The 23,165-nt window shown below is 36.0% G+C and overlaps 1 protein-coding gene across 6 annotated transcripts in view; it reads right to left on the reverse strand.

Moving 5' to 3' along the window:
* The window catches only part of LOC5563900 (guanine nucleotide-binding protein G(s) subunit alpha), an 87,274-nt gene that overhangs the window by 17,960 nt on the left and 46,149 nt on the right, over positions 1-23,165 (reverse strand). For 5 of the 6 annotated variants that reach the window (XM_021853099.1, XM_021853100.1, XM_021853103.1 and 2 more), the window contains exon 2: positions 303-1,033. In XM_021853099.1, coding sequence (XP_021708791.1) covers positions 303-419 — 117 coding nt within the window. In that variant the 5' untranslated portion in view covers positions 420-1,033. Of the gene's footprint in view, positions 1-302; positions 1,034-18,044; positions 18,743-23,165 lie in introns of those variants that run through there. The other variant, XM_021853101.1, reaches the window with a different exon arrangement.

The following is a 23,165-nucleotide window of genomic DNA, read 5'->3' on the forward strand; positions in this document are numbered from 1 at the left end:
TAAAAATTTCTTTACATACGAATTTTGATATTGGTTTCGGAGTTTTTATTGTTAAAACAAAAGGCATTACAATACCATCATATGAAGTTAAATTGATCCGGTTTAGAAACGTACTAGATATATTTTGCCCTATTCACATTTTGAAGTTCATATTTGGGTTGTAAATTCATATAGTGACTTTATTTTCCAATATGGGATTGCACCAACTTCATATTTTTTCCAGAACATTTTAAAAACAAGTTTGTTAATTTTTAAATGTTTTCGCTTTTATGAAAAATCATTATTTATCAATCGATACTCACCTGTTTATCTTTCTGTAGCTGCCGCGTGATCGCATCGCTCCTCCGTTTCTGACTTTTTGTGTCCTCGGAACTGTTCGAATCCGACTGTTTCGATCCGGCCGATCCGAAGCAACCCATCGCTGACCAGGGGGCCCACCAGCAGGTGGCTCCGCCTTCCGGTGACGTATCGGGAGACTCTGCCCCCCGTGCTTCACCGTTCCGAGCCAGTCTAACTGAGATGCGATTGTTTTACAGAATCCGTTTTTCTTGATTTAATAACTGCCACCACCCGTCGTCCGCCCGTCCTCTCGTTGGTATTCCGCGTTTTCGGATGTTTCTTCCGTGCTAAGCGTTTCCGCTTCTTCGTCACACAACCGTCTATTGGTTCACTTTTCTTCTTGTTGATGATGTTGTTTAATGGTTTCAAGTTTGAGTAACAGAAACACACTAGTGCGTCTTCAACCACATACTAGCCCTCCCATGGATACACAGAGCCACGCAAATTCACCACCCCTTTGCTGCTGTGTTCGCCTCGCATGCACACCTTCAACCCGCTAGCACCAACCGGATGGCCACCAGCACAGTGAGACGCGTGAGGCGTGTGCTCTGCTCTGCCACACACCCAGTCACTCTCGACGCACACACACACGCGCCCACGAGTGCGCACACCGCACACGCACGTTGTGGTTCCTGGTTGCCGTTGGAACTGCCACTGCTGCTTTCTCCACCACTGTTGCCGCCGATCGAAATATCTGCGATTTTTAAAAGAAATGAAACAAACAACATTTGTAACATTAATTAAAACCTCAATTCCATTTTTTCGAGCTCATTAATCTTCATCTGGAAGAAGCATCCCAATCTAATCGGTTTAATTATACATGTTTAACAATTCAATCACACTGCAGCACCGTTAATATGCACGTTTCTAACTATTTTTAGCTGCACCATGTTCTATGTTCGTTTGAAACATTCGATAGTAGTTGTATTGGTCGATTGTTTTTCACTCAGCTGCACACCGTGTATCAACCACCGCTCTGAATGCAGCACGCTGCCTGCCTAGCTTCCGAGAAGGTCCACATGTTTCAGACGATGCATCGCGATGATGACGGTTACAACCGGTATCGTGAGCGGGACTCATTAACTTGTTAGAATCCATCAATTGCAGTGTATTACAGGGGTTCTCGATCAATTGGAGCGATCGAAGATACTTTGCTTGCACATGTTTTCATTAGTATGGTTTGTGTGTATTTTAGATTAACCATAAAATCAGAAAAAGGTTGTATATTTATATAGGTATAAAGTAAGCTTTAAGTTTCTTTTAAAATGAATTATTATACTACAGGTAAACAGACGTAACAGTTAACTCTTTTTCTATCAACAAGGTGTTTGTAAATGTCCAACAATCTGGTCAATTCACTGGTGATTGATCTAGGTCTTGACGAATCAGCGATCAGCATTTGGTGATAATGTTTTTGTGACGATGATTTCGATTTTTTCTGTCTATGCTCTACGTTTTTTTTGTCTGTGAGTTTACTGAAGAATATTAAATTTTATTCAAATACTAGTGGTCTCGGCAAACTTGGTCTTGCCATCAAGTAGGCTGTTGAAAAATGTTATGGAACCTCCCATACAAAATGACATATTAGTACTCCCCCGTTTAACCAAATTTTCCGAAAACTTCCCTAAACTTTTTCGTCACACGAACACATCGGAACCCTTCAAGCAGACAACAGTGAAAGAATTGTGCAAATCGGTTGTCCCGTTTTCAATTAATTTCGTGACATACAAACACCACTCCATTTTTATTTATATAGAAGATAGATAGGCCAGGAATTTGTCGCATAACTTATGATCTCGCCCTAAAAGTCTTTGATAACCGAGCATGAAGTTCGTTGTTTTTAGCAAATGGACAAAGATAAAAACAATCACCATTAGGAGCTAGAGGATAATCTTTCTACATCGTATACGAAAAAAATATTTAATTTTCAATGTGATGTAAACTAAAGTTTACTGTAAAAATAAATCAAATTCGTGTGTTATTACAGTATCATGTAAATTTAAATTATTATACATTTAATTTTCAACTAAAAATAGTTGAATATTACATGATCGTGAATTCAATTGAAAAATAAAGGATTGGTCGTTGAAATTTACGTTTATTTTGATGCTCCAAATATGTGCATGAAAATAAACTTAAATTTACAACATATTTTTAGCTACACAGTACCAAAAAATGTTGTGATTTACGTCTTTTTGGATGCACATAAAAGAAGCGAGCCAAATGACGTAAATTTGTGTCGGATTGAAATTACATTAGTGTCTGATTCGGGAAATATCGATAACAGTCCCATTGTTTTCGTGTCCTCTAACATGTAAAATTACATTTTTTGTTCAACACATCTTCAAGGACACGTTTTTGTGTCGTTCCATCACTTACATCATGTATCATTCAGTCATAACCAGAATTACGTCCACAGTAATTTTCATTATTTTTAAGAGTGTATGTAGTATTGTTAAATATCGTGTAAATCCGTTTGTTTTCTCAGTAACAACAAGATATACACGTGGTTTTGAAAGGTTTTTAGGGCGAGATTTAATCTGCGTTTCGTCAGTAGCATTAGTCAAATGAACCTGATAAATGAAAAATTGGACATTATTTGTTTTTCGGCCTTTAAATCTACAGAAGTAATCAGCATTTTTTTGAATTGTGACCTAGGTTGGATACCCGTACGAACTCATTTAATTATATTCTATCAAGTTTTGATTTGAATGACTATTTTACTTACTACCATAACTCTGCACACTTAAATTATTTTACGGATTCCTGTAAAATCTCAACAGCTGAACAGTTCGGTGAAATAAATTAACGGAAAACGGTAAATTTTTACAGTATTCGGTGAAAAATCACCGCAATCCGTAAAATTTCGACAGAATTACGGTGTTTTATTTCACCGAACTGTTCAGCTGTTGAGATTACGGTGAAATTCACCGTAAGAGCTTAGTGTGTGTACTCCTGTTCTCCAGACTTCAGATCTACAAAAATAATCAAAGAGTTCTCGAAGGTACAGAAACAACATTTTTTACTATAAAGGACAACATGTAAACTATATGTTTAAGGTTTGTAGAGCTATGGAAGATCATGGACAAGAACAGCTTCCCCGGGAAGCTGGCAGGATTGATAAGAACAACGATGTAAGCAAAAATGCGTTAATATCACGGATGAACACTCCAGTTCATTCGAACCCCACCGGGGATTACTACAAGGTGATGAACTTTCGTGCCTACTGTTCAATATTGCGCTTGAAGATATCATGCCGAGAGCCAGGCTTAACAGTAAAAATACGATTTGCATTAGATCCGGTCAGTTTGTTTGCTTCACAGACGTCATTAAACGAAATTGAAACAGTATTCGTGTTCACCCGCTTGAAACACGAATTAACAAAAGTATGGTAAAAGTATCAAAACCAAAGTACATGCTGGTTAACGGAACTGAGCGCGATTGGACCCGCCTAGGAAGCGGTGTCACAATAGACGAGGATACCTTCGAGGTGGTGGATGAGATTCACCCCTGCACCAAATGTGCATTATGTAAAAGAGGGATTCCACGGAGGCATGCAAGTCGATTCTGATCGACCATTTCAAAAATATCTGAAACTTTGCACAGTTTTTCAGTTCCATCTAAATCGTCATTTTCCGATATCAAATCTTCAAGTTGAGTCACGACTAACTTTTCAAAAGGGTGTATGTGAAAGTGGTTCAAAAATATTCAAAAAGCTGCACAGCAAAAACGGTTCGTTCGATTGTTAGACAACTAAAGAAACAAAGTTAGACAAATAAATAAAGATTCCAAAAAAAAAAATACACACAGTAAAAAAAAAATTTTTTTGCATTAAAAAACATCATTTTTGTCACAAAAACTCAAATATCTCAAAACCCTATCGGAATACCAACGTTGAGGGAAAACGGTCCATTATATTAGCTATCTACCATAAAAATTTGGTGATGGTAAGCCAATAAACAAAAAAGTTATGACATTTCAAATATTTCACAAATTTGACACTTAGTGAATTTTTTTTTTTCATTGTTAATTTTTTTTAGGACCGCAGTTTGTTGCTGAATTTTTTGTTAAGGGTACCACATGAGGTTAACAAGTTGTTTTCATGATATTTTATTTAATTATTCATAACTATTATAGCATCTATTAGAAAGTTAGACGCGATCCAGTGTTGTGATCTAAAGTCTTGATAGTGTCATATTTTTTATTGTACGTAACTGAAGAAAAATTCTCTCAATAGTGTTGAAACGTTTTGATAATCAATCAAATCAATCGGAAGATGAGTGCATCCAGAAGGTCAACATCGAACGCTTCAACGAAGGGATAGCTGGAATAAAAGTGACTCCGATTAAATGGACGAAGATGGGTTACGTCAATTATCCCGAGAAAAAATACCGTGAAATCAACGAAGCTGTACGAAGAAACCTCTTCAAATTAGGACCTGAGGATGTGGAAAATACAGACTACGATGAGGTAAGTATGAATATGAAGGAAAGTTTCTCAAATCTAGCCACGACAAGGAAAGAAAAATTATTGATTTTGTCGATGCTGCCAAGCTCGTGGTCTATTCAAGACGCCATTGATGAGTTCAAAACCAATAGAAATACAGCAAAAGAGGCAAAACAATTCAAAAATAACTGTCCTGCAACCAAAAATGCTAGGTCGAGTACTTCATTAACAGATGAGACAAAAGAAAAAAATAATTCAATATTTTGAAGACGATGAAGTAAGTAGAGCTATGCCTGGCCAAAAAGATTATGTATCTGTAAAAAAGATGGAAAGCGTCAAGCAATCCAAAAACGATTAATGATGACTACTTTGAAAGAAGCGTATACACGCTTCAAGGAAATTAACGAAAATATTAAGGTAGGTTTTTCCTCATTTGCAAGCCTTCGTCCAAGGCAATGCAAGCTTCTATTAAATTCAGGAACACATAATGTTTGTGTGTGCACAACACACGAAAATATTAACCTAATCTTACATAGTTTGAAAAGAATCAATTTATCAAAGGATATTAAAATGTTAACTGGTAGTCTTTTGTGTGAAAATACAACATCAAATTACTATCTACGATCTTGTTCGGATTGTCCAGATTCTTCATCATTGAAAAATACTTTATTCGCTGAGTTTGAAGAAAATTATATTAATCAGTTATCATTTGAGCAATGGGTGACCACGGATAGGTGTGACCTAGAAACTATTGTAAAACCTGTAGATGAGTTTGTGTCATTTTTTTGCTTGAAATTAGAAAGTTTAATTCCTCACGACTTTATTAAAACAGAGCAATCCCGCTTTTTAAAAAATACGAAAAATACATTACAAGATGGTGAATTTTTAGTCATTAGTGATTTTTCTGAAAACTATAGCTTTGTATTGCAAGATGAAGTGCAGTCCCATCACTGGAACGTACAACAAGATACAATTCATCCATTCGTTATTTATTACAATGGAAGTAAGCAAATTAAACATTTAAGTTTTATTATAATTTCCGAAGATTTAAGACACGACTCAGTATGTGTAAATTTGTTCATTGCCAAAATGATTAACTTTTTACGCGTTGATAAGGATAAAGAAATCAGAAAGATATATTTCATGTCTGATGGAGCAGCATCACAGTACAAAAACCGTAAGAATTTTTCGAGCCTATGTCAATTTAAATCAAAGTACGGAATTGATGCAGAATGGCATTTCTTTGCTACGTCACATGGCAAAGGTCCTTGTGATGCTATTGGAGGAACCATAAAGCGCATGGCCACAAGAGCAAGTTTAGCCAAAGAACGTGAGCATCCAATTTAAACTGCAAAAGAACTATTTGATTGGGCGAATCGCAGAAAAGAAGAAGATTTAACAAAATTATCATTTTGTTTTACTACTACTGAAGAGTACGAATTAACGGCATCAGAGCTCAGCGAGCAATATAATAACGCGAAAACGATCCAAGGAACCCAAAAATTTCACTGTTTCATTCCATTGTCAGAAAATAAAATTAAAGCAAAACTATACTCGAACTGTACTGATAATGATGCAAAAGTGTTCGATATTGTAAAAAAATTGAATAACAATAAATAAATAAATAAGTATTAATAAAATGTTTTCATGATCTCATAACGCATACCCAAATCCAAAACTTTTAAAGTTTATATATAACAAAACTCATCGATCATACTCTAAAAAAAATACCCTGGTAAAAAAAAAATATTTTCGTGTAATCTGTTAATTCATTTTAATTTATACATATATACATATACATATAATATTTATACATATACATAATATTTATACATATAATATACATAATACTAATGAATACATGAAAACGACTTGTTTAATTCACGCAAGACCCTTAACAATAAAATCAGCAACAAACTGCGGTTCCCGTAATAATATACACCGAAAAAAATTTTTTTTTTCTACTAAATGTGAAAATTGTGACATGTTTGAAATGTCATTACTTTTTTGTTTATTGGTTTACCATCACCAAATTTTCATGGTAGATAGCTAATATAATGGACCGTTTTCCCTCAAAAAATTACGTTGGTATTCCGATAGGGTTTTGAGATATTTGAGTTTTTGTGTCAAAAATTATGTTTTTTAATGCAAAAAAAATTTTTTTTTTACTGTGTGTATTTTTTTTTTGAATCTTTATTTAGTTGTCTAACTTTGTTTCTTTAGTTGCCTAACAATCGAACGAACCGTTTTTTCTGTGCAGCTTTTTGAATATTTTTGAACCATTTTCACATACACCCTTTTGAAAAGTTAGTCGTGACTCAACTTGAAGATTTGATATCGGAAAATGACGATTTAGATGGAACTGGAAAACTGTGCAAAGTTTCAGCTCAATAGAAAAAAATGAATTAAAAAATTTACCAAATTTTGGTGCTGTTGCTTGGAATCACTCAAAAAACTCTCATAAGACCGGTAGGCCTTTACGGACATGAAACATGGACTAAGCTCACAAGATATGTTCGAGTGACTAATCGATTAAGTTTTCAGCTTAAGCGGATGTTTGGTTCTCCAGATCCGTGCTCTTGAAAATTTGAGGTTTGGCTTCGATTCATCTTCACCTTAAGGCTAAAGAATCCAATTATCAGCAATCATCAAAAACGGAAAACCAGTTTTTTCGTTCAAAATTAAAGTCATCCTTATGAAATCTATCATCGTATTACAGATAGCAAGTTGAATATAATGATAGATTTTCATGAACATTGATTCGATTTTGAGCAAAAAAAACTGGTTTTGAGCAAAAAAAAAACTGGTTGTAAAACGATGATGGTTATTTTTCTCTTAACGTGAATGGTAGTGTCTCGTGTTGCACAAGCTACAAACTTTGAATAGTTTTCTGCACTAGTTTTCGCGTGTTTTTTTCTTGATTTATTGCAATAGTCCATTTTACGAAACGGCAACACTGATGATATTGCTGTCACTTTCAAACTTTACGACACCGCCTCCCCTCAAATTTCCATTCATAAAATGAGCGATCAGCTGTTCAAAAACGTCTCGTAAAATGGACTATAATGAAAATCGGTTTCCACGCTTGAACCAACTTTGTTTCATTAGCGCGATAGTAGAATCGGAGTGGTTTCGGCAACTGTACGCAAGTACGAGGCTAGTACAGCTTTCGACTGTTGGGGTATGCGTCAATCGTCTAAGAGTCAGATATTAGTTCCAAATCTCTGACTTTGGTAACGGACATGAGGTAGGCAACCCTCATACAACGGTCTAGGACTGTACCACCTACGATTTTTGCTTCTTATTGAACAGTTTTAGATTATTCGAGCATGTAAATGTGAATCATGGAAGTGCCAAAGTAGTTCTTTATTCTGTTGCTCATTTAGTTCCAAGAAAATATTGTTTATAATTGTTTTTCTGAAGATCTGTACTTAACCCGTAAATAGTTTTGAGTAAAACCAAAAAAAAACTAAAACCTTCAGCACTCAGCGAATACTTAACGGATTTCAATATTTTATGTCAGTATACGATTCTATTCCATTGCTCCGAAAATCATTACCCCGATTATGATGATTATGACATTACCCCATAACCATAATGCTGTTTCCTCGAATGAACAGTTATCTTGAATGACATTGTCTCATGATATTGGAATTCGGAGTAAGGAAATTCGGGGTTAAGACATTCAAGTTGATGGCATTCGGGGTACCGTAAAATCGGGTGTAATTGATCAGAAGGGTGAAATTGATCATCGTATCACACGATTTTATTTAATCGTAATGGAGCAGAAATATCAATGTAAGCTGCAGTAAATGAACGTTGTTTGCGGTAACTATTGTCAAAACGTGTGTTGTAATTTTTTATGCGTTGAAAAATGTTAATTACTATGAAAATAATGTAAAATTTCAAAATCATGTACGGTACAGTATTGACAAACACCTATAAACTTCTATTTCTAAGCAAGGATTTGAACACAGTATAAACCTGAAAGTTTGTGAGGATGCTTGAGATATATCCGCAAACCAGATTTCCTCACCAAAACACGTACCAATTAGCTCAAATAATTGCATTACTGTTAGATATAAATGGTTTCCTTACGAAATTGCACATTTCGATTTCACTGTAGTCACTGTAGTCAACTATCCATTTTGAGTCTACAGTTGCCATATTTACGACAAGACATGAAGAATGAGCCGTCGCATGATATGCTTTGGTGTCAAAATCGAAATGTCCCTTATGCAAGGTTCCCCCGGGGCACTGGGCGGCGCCATGAGTGGCCAAATCTGTACAAGACTCATTTTCAACTTATAATAGGGTATTTTATGATAAGCTAGGGAGAAAACAATATTGCGCGACATATTTTGAGTGAATAAATTGTTTGATCCCAATTCGGATCCACTACCGGCACCGATTCCGGGGAAATGGCCATATATTGGTTGTTTCTGGACCAATATTAATACTTGGCGCACCAATCGCTTCAGAATTAGATCTTCTATCTTCATGTGTAGTAAAATTTTGATTTTTTAGCCGAGACCTTTGCTAAAAACACGTCATAATTTTACTGCATAAGACATGCTTCCGGAAATCCGGATTATCACCGGTATCCGGTAGTCATAGTTCATCTCCGTGGATGCACCTCAAAACTAGATTTGTTGACCCGTCCATTACTTCTTAAAGAATTGAAATCGGTCAATTTTTGTCAAAGTTACAGCATTCCAAAGTTGGCCCAATTTTTGCCTGTCCCAGTTATTTTGACAACCCCCTGTATATCAAATATTCCATCATTTGCGATACTTTAAAAATGGGGAGGGTACAAAAAAGGGGGGTGGGCTCCCTGCAAATCTTATTACAACTCTTCATATTGTATTTAAAGTTGAAAACATTATATGGCACATGAATTCCCCTGTCCTGAATATAAAACACTGTGTCGGTTTATTGATTAGATTAGATTTTTAAATAAAAAATGCAAAAAGTTCACGTATATTTTAAAAATGACCTGGGGCAGACACGAAAACACTGAAAACGCCATTTTTTTTTGTTTATTTTGTTTTATTACTTTCAAGCCCGGGGTATCCGGTCTCTGTGCATTCATATCGACTTTTTTTGTCGAACAGTGTTATACCAATACATACCCATCAATATTTTTTACAGAATTATATGCAGGACATACTTCTCCAGACTCTAAAATAAGATTTGAAAATGAGTTTTTGGTGGAGTTCTGACGAAATCCTAAGCACCCATGACTTAATTCTTGGAAAACTTTGAACAGGATTTCGAATTAATATTAGATGGGATGAACAGAATGCTATAAAACATTCTAATAGAATTCTGTAATCTTGCATCGAATCCTGGACAATATTTTCAGTGGGTCCTGGACAGAATTTCTGAGTAGGACTTTGACGGAAGTCCTGGTTTGAACTTTGACGTAAATGAGAGCACAATTCTTACAGAACATATAGGCTCACACATATACCCCTCAGCGAAGACGGAAAACGAAAGAACTGAGATATATTTTCGAGACGGCAAGGATCAATGGATAGGATGATGTGCTAGTTTCCATCGTATAAAACATTGATCAGTGAGAACTGCAATTTTCCCAGTATTGCAGTGATTGATGCTGATACAAACCGATGCCAAACAATTCTTTCTCAAAACGGCTTTAGCATTGTACAATGAGATTTTGGTAAATCTTGATCTTTTTTTTGGAAATAATGCAAAGAAAATGCATCTTGCCTTTATTTCAATCCGTCGTATCGTTTTCATTTCTGTCGCAATCAGGTTCCTGCACTGAACTATGCAGTGCGGGAATAGTCATTGCGCAACTGAAACCAGTGCTGTAATGATTCATTACGCAACGCTTTCTCATAACTTAACTGTTTTGAGTTGCGTAATGAATCATAACACAACAATTTTTCAGAAATTGTAAAATGATGGTAAATGCATTCCGATATAATTTCTTATACTCTCAAGTGGTCTGCCACGAAATTTCAAAAAATGTTGTACGTAACTCGTTGCAGAACTCGATTTTTACAGCACTCGTCGTAATTATCCAACTCGGCAAGCCTCGTAAGATAAATTTACGACTCGTGCTGTAAAAATCATCATTCTGCAACTCGTTCCGTAAACTACTATTTCAGTACGACGGATTGAACTTTGTTTACATTCTCAATTTTACGCGGTCGTTGAGGAAATTTCAGAACTTTTGTGAATTACAGAACTTTTACGGCGTGTGATTCTAATGAAATCCTTCTGTGAAGAAGTACGAAGGTTTTCCATAGTTAAAATAAGTACCCAGCAAAGTAAGTTACACAGGGGGCGGGAAGAAACTTGTATTTTAAAGTAGTGTGACTGGTGTTGATCCTTAGGCATTTCTCTCAAATCGTGTTCGTCCATGCGATTTCGGTGAGAAAATACAAAAGTGTGACAGTACGTGCATACTAGAGTGATGCAAATTTCGTAATTTTTGCTCCCCTATGCTTAAACGATTTAAATTATGGTAAAAAGCATCCTCCCAAAATTTGAAATTATTTAGAAGAAATTTGACTGTGGAAAACGCCAACCTTTTGTGTTCAGCTTTCTATCTCTTCGTCATAATATTTTATGGAAAAGTGAACACACTCTTCTCATGTGATATTCTTCCAGCTACAACTTTGCCGAAGACCACATTTTGATTGGACGTCAGGAAAAATTGTTATTCATCATCATAAACATGGTGTGCCTTCAGAAAGCTTCACCAACTATTCGGCAGGCAACAGTGGTGCTCCTGGCGGGAAGAATAGATCAAAGTAATCCAGGCTACTATGTTCTACAGCAAAAAAGCAGTGTTACTCTGAAAGTAATTGAATGATCATCTCAGCATGGTTTAGACTTTGGAATCAAGAATAAGTGTGTTCGCGTTTTGATATATTATTATGACGAGCAGATAGAGGACTGAACACAAAAGGTTTGGCTTTTCCATAGTAATTTCCATATAAACTTCAAATGGCGTGTGCACAACCAAATTTCTTCCAAATCACTTCAAATTTTGGGAGAATGATTTTCATCATAATTGACACCATTTAAGCATAGGGGAGCAAAAACATCAAAATTTGCATCAGTCTAGTGCATACGGTATTGGAAAAAGCGTGACAGAGGGGGGAGGGGGGTCTAGAAATCCCGAAAAACGATGGACGTCATATTTTAATCGTCCCTAACAAGGTCTACATTGGCCAAACAAAGCGGTCTCTCGATGTAGTAGATCTTGAATCCTATACACTAAAAGAAGTTCATGGAACTGTAGGCGTAGATAAAATCAAAATATGAGAGGACATAATTGTTTGAACCAGTATGAGTATAAATCTTATTCAATAGATTTGTGATAACGCTTGTCGATCTGAAGTTCAATGCTCAACAAATTTCTAGGATAGGCTCCAGCAGCCGTTTGAGTAATATTCGATAGATTTGGTTTGTTTGAGACTGCTAAAGAACACTTAAGGCTCTATTACATTTCTGCACAAAAACATTTCTTACATCTTATAATTTGTAATTAGAAAAAAGTTATGCTTGGGGACGGACCTGGTGTAGTGGTTAGAACACTCGCCTCTCACGCCGAGGACCTGGGATCGAATCCCATCCCCGACATAGTCACTTATGACGTAAAAAGTTATAGTGGCGGCTTCCTTCGGAAGGGAAGTAAAGCCGTTGGTCCCGAGATGAACTAGCCCAGGACTAAAAATCTCGTTAATAAAGTCAAACCAACCAAAGTTATGCTTTTATTCTGCACTTTTGCGATAATAATGATTTAATGTACTAAAAAAACAAAAAACAGCTTTAAGAATTTCAAAACAATGCAAATAAAAAAAGGTATTAGAAGTATTCCAGAATATTTTTTGGTATTTTGCATTGTTTTCAAAGGGTGAAAATCAAAGAAATAAAAAAAAAGCGTTGGAGGAGGCAAACATTTATGTAAGTGTCATAATTGCGAAAATTGAGTGAGTTAAACTTCATGTGAGCTGCCCAAAAAAAAGCATATTTATCTGTGTGATGATTTTCGAGTCCACACCTTTCTATCGCAAAATTATTGTTTTAATTACACTTCATTATTAAAATCATTATTAAAAATACCTATAATTCAAATGAAAAAAATATCATTAAAAAAGCCCTAAAATTAATGTCTTTAGCTTAAATAAAAAAAATAGATTTCACGGTCCATTCATCTTTATGAACGCCTAAAGAATACTCATTTATGCGCCCATACTCGCGCACACGACATTAGACCTGGTTGCTTTTCTCACCAAGTTTCAATCGAGTTGTAACATCAAAAGTAGATATCAATTACCGTACTACAGCCGTAACCACCGACACCTAAGTGGCAACATCAACATTTCAAACAGCAGCATCAACATTCGACAGCGAGACACTAACGATAGAAGGGCACCGGATGGGTGTTTAAAAATTCGAACGAGCACTGTATTCTATAACTAACTATTTCAGCAAACAGAAACACGCTCGGCGCGCATTGCGGAGGGTAAGGTGTATCGACATATGTACATGTACGTATAAATGATAGCTGCATTCGAAGTCTGATTTCCAGTGAAACCTGGCCCATTGCCATCGCACCGGAAAGTGGAGTAGAAGATCGAAGCAGTAGCAGCAGTAGCAGTCACCGTAGCACTCAATTCATGATGAGAGACGTAAGAAAGGCCTATTAAATATGTAATTATCAATTGCATTCTTTCAATGCGCGGTCTATTTGTGGAAAGTTCCGGCTGTTAGGGTAGCTCACTTGACTTAGAGTTGGTTTTGTTCAGGCAATGCGACGGACCTTTACTCGTTTGCAAAACTTGACTCTATAATGGTTCGACGCTAAGTAGCGCAATTTGGGGCAAGTGTGTGACCTTTAGCAATTTCTTCTCTAATATTGTTCAAAGCTTATTAAACCCACTAATTTAGCATCATGATGTTCGTTTCACACCTTGTCATAAGCACTGTCCATTAATCATGTAAAACAATTTTGTAATTTTTCAACCCCCCTCCCCTAATGGTAAGATTTGTTTGTAAGAAAATCTATATAAATAAAAATGGAATGGTGTTTGTATGTCACGAAATAACTTGAGAACGAGTCAATGAATTTACCTGATTCTTTCACAGTTAGGTTCTTGAAGTGTTCCGACGTGTTTGTGTGTTTGAAAAACTCAAAATATACACCGTGAAAGTCGAAAAAAACGAGAGTGATTATAACTGTCATTTTGTATGGGACATCACATGGCGTTTTTCAACAGCCTACTTGATCGCAAGACGAAGTTTGCCGGGACCACTAGTTAATAATAATTTGTATGGTGCATAATTACCGTCAAGCTACCATTCACCGTGCATTTAAGAAAAATTTGCACTTCAAAAAATTATATAACTTTTCCAAATAATGTGAAGCGTACTAGAATACCACTACATAGCGGGCATTTATATAATAATTCAGGGAAAAATATAGAACTAGTGATGCATAACAAAAAAATACTCAAAAATTATGTTCAAATATGTCATGTTAAGGTCGCCTCGTACCGTTCTATGTCACCATTCACCGTGCACACTGGTGCACCATTCACCGTTCGTATAGTTTTTGTCATAATTTAATGTTGTATCTTGAAGAAACCTTGTTGATGGAGCAACTATGTTGCTAGTAATGTGCGCAATCATTTTTAAGATCTTCATTTACAATAAATACCATAAAAAGTTTAAAAATTGGCTAAATAATTATTTTTTCATTAAAATCGTTATAGGAGGTTTGACTGTATTGTCCAAACCATTCCATATTCACTCAAAAACTAAATATGAAATAGTTTAATGACGACATAACAATAAATCTAATGTTACCGAATAATTTCATGCTTTTTACACTAATGCACGGTAATAGGAACCATATATATTGAAAAGGATCCATTCACCGTGCATTTGGGTTTCAACTGAAGCGCAATAAAAAAAATCTAATTTGCATAAAATTTCATTGCTCATACGATGAAATACATCTTACTTATAGTATCCACAGCGAAAACTTATTGATATTTTGAAAAATTTCATAATCTATCGTTAAAATGAAAAATGGGGATTTTTGGCGTTTTTACTAAGAGTGTTGAAAAATCTCATTATCAAACAGAATTCGCATAATTTTGACTACATAAACTAGGTTTTTCAAAATGCTTTGTGACAAAGAACACTTCATTTCATCAGTTTTATCTCATTTTGCTGACAAAAGAATAATTTGTGAAAATTGTATGAATATTCTGTAGGAATTTGTATATGTGCACGGTGAATGGAGGCCGCACGGTGACTGGTGTCTTAACGGTAATATAAACAAATCGAAAAACACATTTCTCGCGTTTAGTACCATACTGGCGTATCTACAGTGATCAATTTTGCTTCGTCGATTTTCTTTTTAATCAAATTTTTATAAAATTTGCTGATTAGTAGTTTCTACCGAATGAAAATAACAGTCATAAACAGTTGCATAGCCAAGTTATTAGCCAAAGAAAAAAACCTATGAAGACAAATCGATCATTGCAGTTACATCCTTAGGATACTGAACGCGAGATTTTTTAACATGATTAAATCTTTCAGAGAACAAAATACACTATACAGTATGTAGTCACGAGCCATGGATGTCAGTACTTGCTTAAAAATATAAAACTTGCAACATTTGCATTTTAACGGAAATTTCCAATCCAAAAATCGGATCAATTTTACCCCGCATTACGGTACCGTAAATTCGGGTAAATTCGGGTGAATCAAATTCAACAACATCAAAAACATGATAGGTACATACCATGAACATACTCACGAAAAAGCTAAAAATATACTACCACTATGGTTATAAAAGATTTAATTGTAAAATTTTTCTTCAGTCAAGCAAACGACACCAAACTAGTTAGTAAAAACTTAAAAGTGATTTTGTTTATTAAAATCTAACGAGCAACATGAGTAGTCGCTTTCTCAACTGTTGCAGGCCGTTTGCAGAAAAAAAGTGTTCGAAAGAGCTACGAAATCTCACCGAAAGCACCATTGACTGTTTAACGATAAACTTGCGACGATCGACGCGCCACCATAATCCATGTAACGGAGGGTATTAGAATTAACTTGGAGGTGATGATTTCGCAATTTGGAGGTTAAAATCACCTCCAAACACTAGCGATTTTGCGGTGGGATGTTGACGTTTGATCACGAATAGATAAACTGAAAGCGGCTGGTTATGCTCCAATGTCTACATTGAATACAAATTTACGCATTTGTACGTCCTGCCGTTTAAACGTTGACAAACGGGCAATCTGTACATCATCGGTGGATCAGGTTGCAGGAAGTTCGAAAACAACAACAACTGAGGAATTACTAGATGCACCGACAACAACTGAGGAGTTACCAGAAGTACCAAGTGCAGATAGTCTTGCCACGGTACCATCAGCGACATCTGTTTCAACAAATCAACAATAAATAAATAAATAAGTATTAATAAAATGTTTTCATGATCTCATAACGCATACCCAAATCCAACACTTTTAAAGTTTATATATAACATTTAGAAACTCATCGATCATACTCTAAAAAAAATATCCTGGTAAAAAAAAAAATTATTTTCGTGTAATCTGTTATTTTTTTTTAATTTATACATATATACATATACATATAATATTTATACATATACATAATATTTATACATATAATATACATAATACTAATGAATACATGAAAACGACTTGTTTAATTCACGCAAAGCCCTTAACAATAAAATCAGCAACAAACTGCGGTTCCCGTAATAATTTACACCGAAAAAAAATTTTTTTTCTACTAAATGTGAAAATTGTGACATTTTTGAAATGTCATAACTTTTTTGTTTATTGGTTTACCATCACCAAATTTTTATGGTAGATAGCTAATATAATGGACCGTTTTCCCTCAAAAAATTACGTTGGTATTCCGATAGGGTTTTGAGATATTTGAGTTTTTGTGTCAAAAATTATGTTTTTTAATGCACCAAATTTTTTTTTTTTGAATCTTTATTTAGTTGTCTAACTTTGTTTCTTTAGTTGTCTAACAATCGAACGAACCGTTTTTGCTGTGCAGCTTTTTGAATATTTTTGAACCATTTTCACATACACCCTTTTGAAAAGTTAGTCGTGACTCAACTTGAAGATTTGATATCGGAAAATGACGATTTAGATGGAACTGGAAAACTGTGCAAAGTTTCAGCTCAATAGAAAAAAATGAATTAAAAAATTTACCAAATTTTGGTGCTGTTGCTTGGAATCACTCCGTATGTAAATTCCAGACCAGCTCGATTTTGTGCAAGCCGTACTAATTTTTTTGTAACTTTGTTTAAGCGTGCAATTTATAAGAAAATCTTGTTGTGACGTACCTTGAAAAACATCCAATATTATAAAAATCTACTGATATTTGATAATTCATACAAACAACGATGAAAATACGTGGAACAATTCAGAAATTTTCATAATATAATGTTCATTGCACTCAGATTTAAGGAAGAACATATTTAAACAAGAGAAAAAATGACTCACTAGCTACTGTCAACAAAATACCGTTTTGACTCATATTACGAACACTTAAGGCAAACAGTGACTTCAAATGCATCTGATAGGCATACTGTAGCTGATATTCGTGAAAATTTTTATTTGTTCACAAAGTCTAACTGTTAGCTAGTGGGTTTACTGATGAAATTGTTTATTTAAACTTATTTAGTATTGTTTTTACGTAAAAGTATAGAACAACATTTTGATTCAAATGCCGAACACTGTGTTCATTCTGTCTCATATTCCGAACACCTTGATTCAAATTCCGAACGGCACAAATGAATCATATTCAAATGAATAATTTCGCAAATAAATTCTAGTTCTATTGGTTTCGAACTGGAGAATCATCACTACTCCCGAGACATAAAATAGATTGGAAGACGTTTAAATTGAAATGAAATTGGCTGCCATTTCCTAATTATTTGATGATATATTTCAGCGAAACATGCCAACCAAATCGCCATACAAAAACTAAGTGTTCAGAATTTGATACAAAACGGTACGGATGGCCAACTTGCCCCAAAATCCGCTAGTTTTCTCAATCAACGGCGATATGGAGACGCAAGGTACTTCATAGTAATGCGGTAAAATTTGTTCCACAATGTTCAAAATGTTTTACATGATTTATAATAATCCAAGAGACTGACTACAGTCAGATCTCCTATAAGACACTGCTGCCCACTTCCCTTTCGCCGCATTATTACAAACCTGTATCCGATGTTGCTGGAGAGTACAAAGCCAAGTGCTTGTACAATAACCCTTGAAGCTTTCTTCGCCACCCTAAGCCAACCATCAGCTAAACAGAAAACGGAGAGCCTTCAAACTACATACAATCATACGTCTAATTGTTTTTAATAGCTGGAAGAGTTAACTAGAACATAACACAAACTTATCGTGACAAGTTCTCGCATCACCTCGCTCTCGCGTCCGATCGGTCTTCCATTCTCATGACACGGTCGGTATCATTGCATCGATTGGCTTTATCTATACCCTGTCTATCCCCGCCGCTCCGAAATCCCGCAATAATTGACAAACCTACTCTTTCGCGACGACGACGACGACGACGGACGCCACTTTGCCTATTTATCTATGTGTTCAAGTAGGTATAACAGAGACCCTACTTCTTGAGGATACGATGGACTGCTGCCACCTTCGCCAATTACTCTCGCATCTAGTTGATCGACCGCTCTACTACCGTGTGCTGCATGTTTCCACAATATACATTTATCGATATACACGCTTACATACACAGTTTTGATTAGCATCGTTCGACTCGCGATTTTGTTTCACTGTCTCTTCACATTTTTATTTATTTCTCTCTCGTTCGATTATAATCACATTTTCCTCCCTCACACTTCCTTTCGGGTCCCATCAACGGTGCTTCGTCCGTTGATCGTCGCGCCGTGCACTGTTTGCTTCCTTTTGCGCCACCCACGGCCACCCAACAAACCCACCCACTGAACGATCCACTAAAGGGGCTGCTTGCTGCTTGCTGCAGCTGCGAGTGGCGGCTACTATGTGTAGAGGTATTCAGGTACCTGTGCTGCTCGGCATCTTCTAACCGTACAGTTTGCTGCCGTATAGAAAGCTTGTGAATTGTTTGGGATATCAATTATGTTGTACATATATTCAACTTTTTTCTGCAATTCCTCATCGTAATAGACTGTTTTTCAACACGACAATCTTGCATTGAATTACACAGTGGCGTAAAAATCATCACGCAACGTAATGACTCATTACACAACCATTTCCAGAAGGGGCAGAATAATGGTGAACGCCTGTCGACATGATTTGATTGCTTTTAAGTAGCGTTTTACGAAATTACAAAAAAAAAGTTTTACGATACTGGTTCTAGATCTCGATTTTTACAGCACTCGGCGTAATTATTCTAACCTACAAGCCTTGTTGGATAAATATTCGGCTCGTCCTGCAAAAATAATCAAAAATTATCCTTGTGTATAAATTACTATATTTCAATTTATGAAAAGCGTTGCGTAATTAGTAAATACGCAACTTGAATGAATAGCACATGAACTACGATGCACTATGGCACAATGCACGCAATCTGGTTGGACAATATTAACCCGTATAGGCCTGAGTGAAAGAAAAAAAATTCTAAAACCCTCACCGCTCAGCGAATTCTTAATGGATTCAAATGATTTTTTGTTAGTATACTGGTACACATATCTAGATTCTAGAAGTGGACAGAGAATCGCGGAAATATTCCTGTGGTCGGATTTATTACGGCGGATCACTGGGTCAGGTCGGGTGAAAATGGTACTGTGCGTTTGTGCCCATGGAGGTAGGCAAATTTCAAGTCACAGATAATTTCCGGAATCGGCTATAATGTGGCCACTACATGACGGAGTTTTAAGAAAATTGCATCAGTGTAAACTTTTTGAGAAACGATTGAATTGGATAACTATGAGTTTTGCATTTGATTGATCCTATAAATGACCATTTTCGAGCCCAAGGACGCCTCAAACTTACAATAAAGTGGCCAATTTCTATCTGAACATCTGTGCCCAGCTTATGGGAAAGCATTTTAGTGCACAATTATGTTTTATTTGTACTTTTTGAGAAATGAAATGATTAAGTATCCAACAAATCTATAGTCGGTTCTTCCGGGCATTACGTCCAAATGGCGACATCCGGTACATTTTAAACGGTGCAAAACTCTTAATTTGTAATGTTGAATATCAGTTCTAAATGATTTATGCAAATTAAAGTTATTATCATTGCAAAAAAAAAAATAAAGGTAACTTGGAATGTCCCAAAAAATAGCCTTTTTTTACCCGACTTGACCCAGTGACCCACCGGAATAACACCGGTCACAGGAATATTTCCGAGTTCCTCTGGCTACTTCTAGAAACAAGATATGTGGGCCAGTGAACTGACAAAAAATCATTCGAATCCGTTGAGAATTCGCTGAGCGGTGAGGGTTTCAGTATTTTTTCATTTAATCAGGCCTATACGAGTTAATAACTCGGTAAAGAAGCATTTTCGACATTTGCTGTCTCCGGAAAAGTTTTTTGCAACAACAAGAACCATCCATTGACATAAACAGATAGTTCAAAAATCGTCCGCATAGGCTGCACCACAAACTAATTTTTTACTGTGACGTTCTAAAAACCTGGCATGTTCCGCAAAGTTGTTCTTTTTGATAAAATAAACAACTCTCTCGAATACTTCAAAATTCCATTGCCTGTTGTTTTTGAGTTGTTAGTAAAATTGAAGAGCAAATTAGATAAAAAACCGGTTATTTCACCGAGTTGGGCATTTTTTTAATAACCATGCCAGATAATATTTTTTGCTGATAAAATCATAATAAATACCAACTCTAGATTGAAATAAATACCCCGAAAACAGTGGAATTCTTTAATCCTAATATATCCTAAGGCGCAAAAAATCGTAAGCTCAAATTTTCAGGCACCATAGAACAATACGAGGGGCCTAGATAGCCGTAGCGGTAAACGTGCAGCTATTCAGCATGACCATGCTGAGGGTCGTGGGTTCGAATCCCGCTTCGTAAAGGAAATTTTCTCGATTCCCAGGGCATAGAGTATCATCGTACCTGCCACACGATATACACATGCAAAAATGGTCAATCGGCAAAGAAAGCTCTCAGTTAATAACTGTGGAAGTGCTCATATGAACACTAATCTGAGAAGCAGGCCTGGGACAAAGCCTGGGACGTAACACCAGAAAGAAGAAGAAGAAGAAGAACAATACTAGATAAAACGGATGTCAAAATTTCAGAAAGGTATATATTGGTATTTTTTAAGATATTTCCATTTTTAACAATGATAATATAACTCAAAAAAAAAATTTGAAGGGACCATCGACTTATAGAAACAACGAGTCATGGAACAGAAAATTTTAGAAAACTGTTTAAAAGGGCCATCCTGCCATGGAATTCAGTTTTAACACAGAGAACAGACGTTCATCTTTTCTCGTCAGCGTGTGTAAAGCATTGTACTGGTGATTTCAAAGTATGTCGTTATGCTCCTGTTACACGGCGCTGTCGTCAGATTGAGAATGCTACAAATTTGCCGTTTTTTACTCTTTGGCGCTAGTGTCGATATCAAAAATTGCCACTTGTCGCTAGCGTTGCTTTGTGTGTCAATGCATTTTGACGTTCACTAGTGACATCGTGTTGTCGAAACGAATTTGTATGTTGGGCTGTCTGCGTTGGCGGCGCTGATTCGAAGCTTTACACATGGTTCAGATGATATTTTGTTCGAGCCTCCATGTCTGTTCTCTGTGGTTTTAATACGGTTCCTTGAGATATCAGGCAGTACTGTAAACATTCGACATTTTTCACGACGTTCGTTTTGCTCCCATGGTCAGCAGTCAAATGATTTCTCTACACTCATCCGCTACCGACCTCTCTCACACACAGCACGAGCGGTAGAATCAACATCGAGAAACACAAAAAAAGTCAATTGAATTTCGACTGACACGATGACATTTGCATAAATCATATGTTTTGTAAAGAATTCAGATATATCGGACCATAAACAAAAATAATAGTTTGATCTTGGTTGTTATGTCGAATGTGACACACATACAGTGAAAGCAGCGCCTATCACGAAAAATAACAGAAACAAACAAAGCCGTAACTGGCAAACGTATCGCAAAGCTATCGTGGTCAGAGGCATTCAATTGACATATTTCTTTACGACGTTCGTTTGATTGCTCGTGTTGTGAATGTTTAAGGGAAGCGCTGCCGAATATCAACGAAAACGTGTCGACTACCGTAATTAATTACAACACCGCTTACAAGGGATTGCGCGCTCTGAAATTTTATAATTTGATTTTCTTATTCTTCTTAGTATTATGTCTCTACTGGGACAGATCCTGCTTCTCAGCTTACAAGGGAGGGTCACGATAGCGCCCCCCGGGGATTTCAACCAGACAAGCCTCGTTGGATAATTGTACAACTCGTGCTGTGAAATCTTTTTTACATTTTATTTATTTTTCAACAAGTTGCAGAATAACGATTTTTACAGCACGAGTCGTAGGGGAAGGGGTGGTAAAATGAACACCTTAAGGATATCATCTTGTTTCTGATATAAAAACGAGGTATTTGTAAAGTTCTATCGCACAACGTCAATATTAGGGATGTTATCTATAGCAGCGACACGAATTCAGACTGAAATAGCTAAATTTTCACATATTTTTATTGCTAGCAAAAAACGATGCAAATGTTCATTTTACCTGCACTATGTGGGCAAAATGAAAAGCTGTTTGTGATAAAATGAACATCAAACAAAAAACGTGAGTAAAACAAACATTTTTGAAAACTTTTGCTGCATTCCCAAAAATATATCCATTTATAATTGTAACCCATTCTAAAAGTATTCTGAAGATATCAGATTTGACATCATATCATGACGATATTCACCTCACTGAAAAACCTCAAGTCTCCCAAGCTCAAAGTTCATCAGTTTTAATTTTCAAACGTGGCTTCCTAAAATCTTTGTTTTCGTTAATATTTTCACTTCAATTCCGTATCCTCCGTATCAACCCGCACACTCCGAATTATGCACTAAATTGTCCGTGCGTGATAAAAATTCAAACAAGTTTGGTTTTTTCTCGGTAAAAGGCACGGTGTTCATTTTACCACCCCTGTTCATTTTGCCACCACTTCCCCTACATTCATCCAACGAGGCTTGCTTCTGGGATTCTTGTAGAGTTTTTGGAGACTTTACCACTAAATTTGTGGTTTTCTATGGATTAGCCTAATCATTTTACAAAAAAAAGTATTCTTACAAAAAATCTCGAATGATTCGTTTTATAATATCTCCAATAATTTCTCAAGCCTGA

Source organism: Aedes aegypti, chromosome 3 (assembly GCF_002204515.2).
Source record: "Aedes aegypti strain LVP_AGWG chromosome 3, AaegL5.0 Primary Assembly, whole genome shotgun sequence".
Classification (NCBI taxonomy): domain Eukaryota; kingdom Metazoa; phylum Arthropoda; class Insecta; order Diptera; family Culicidae; genus Aedes; species Aedes aegypti.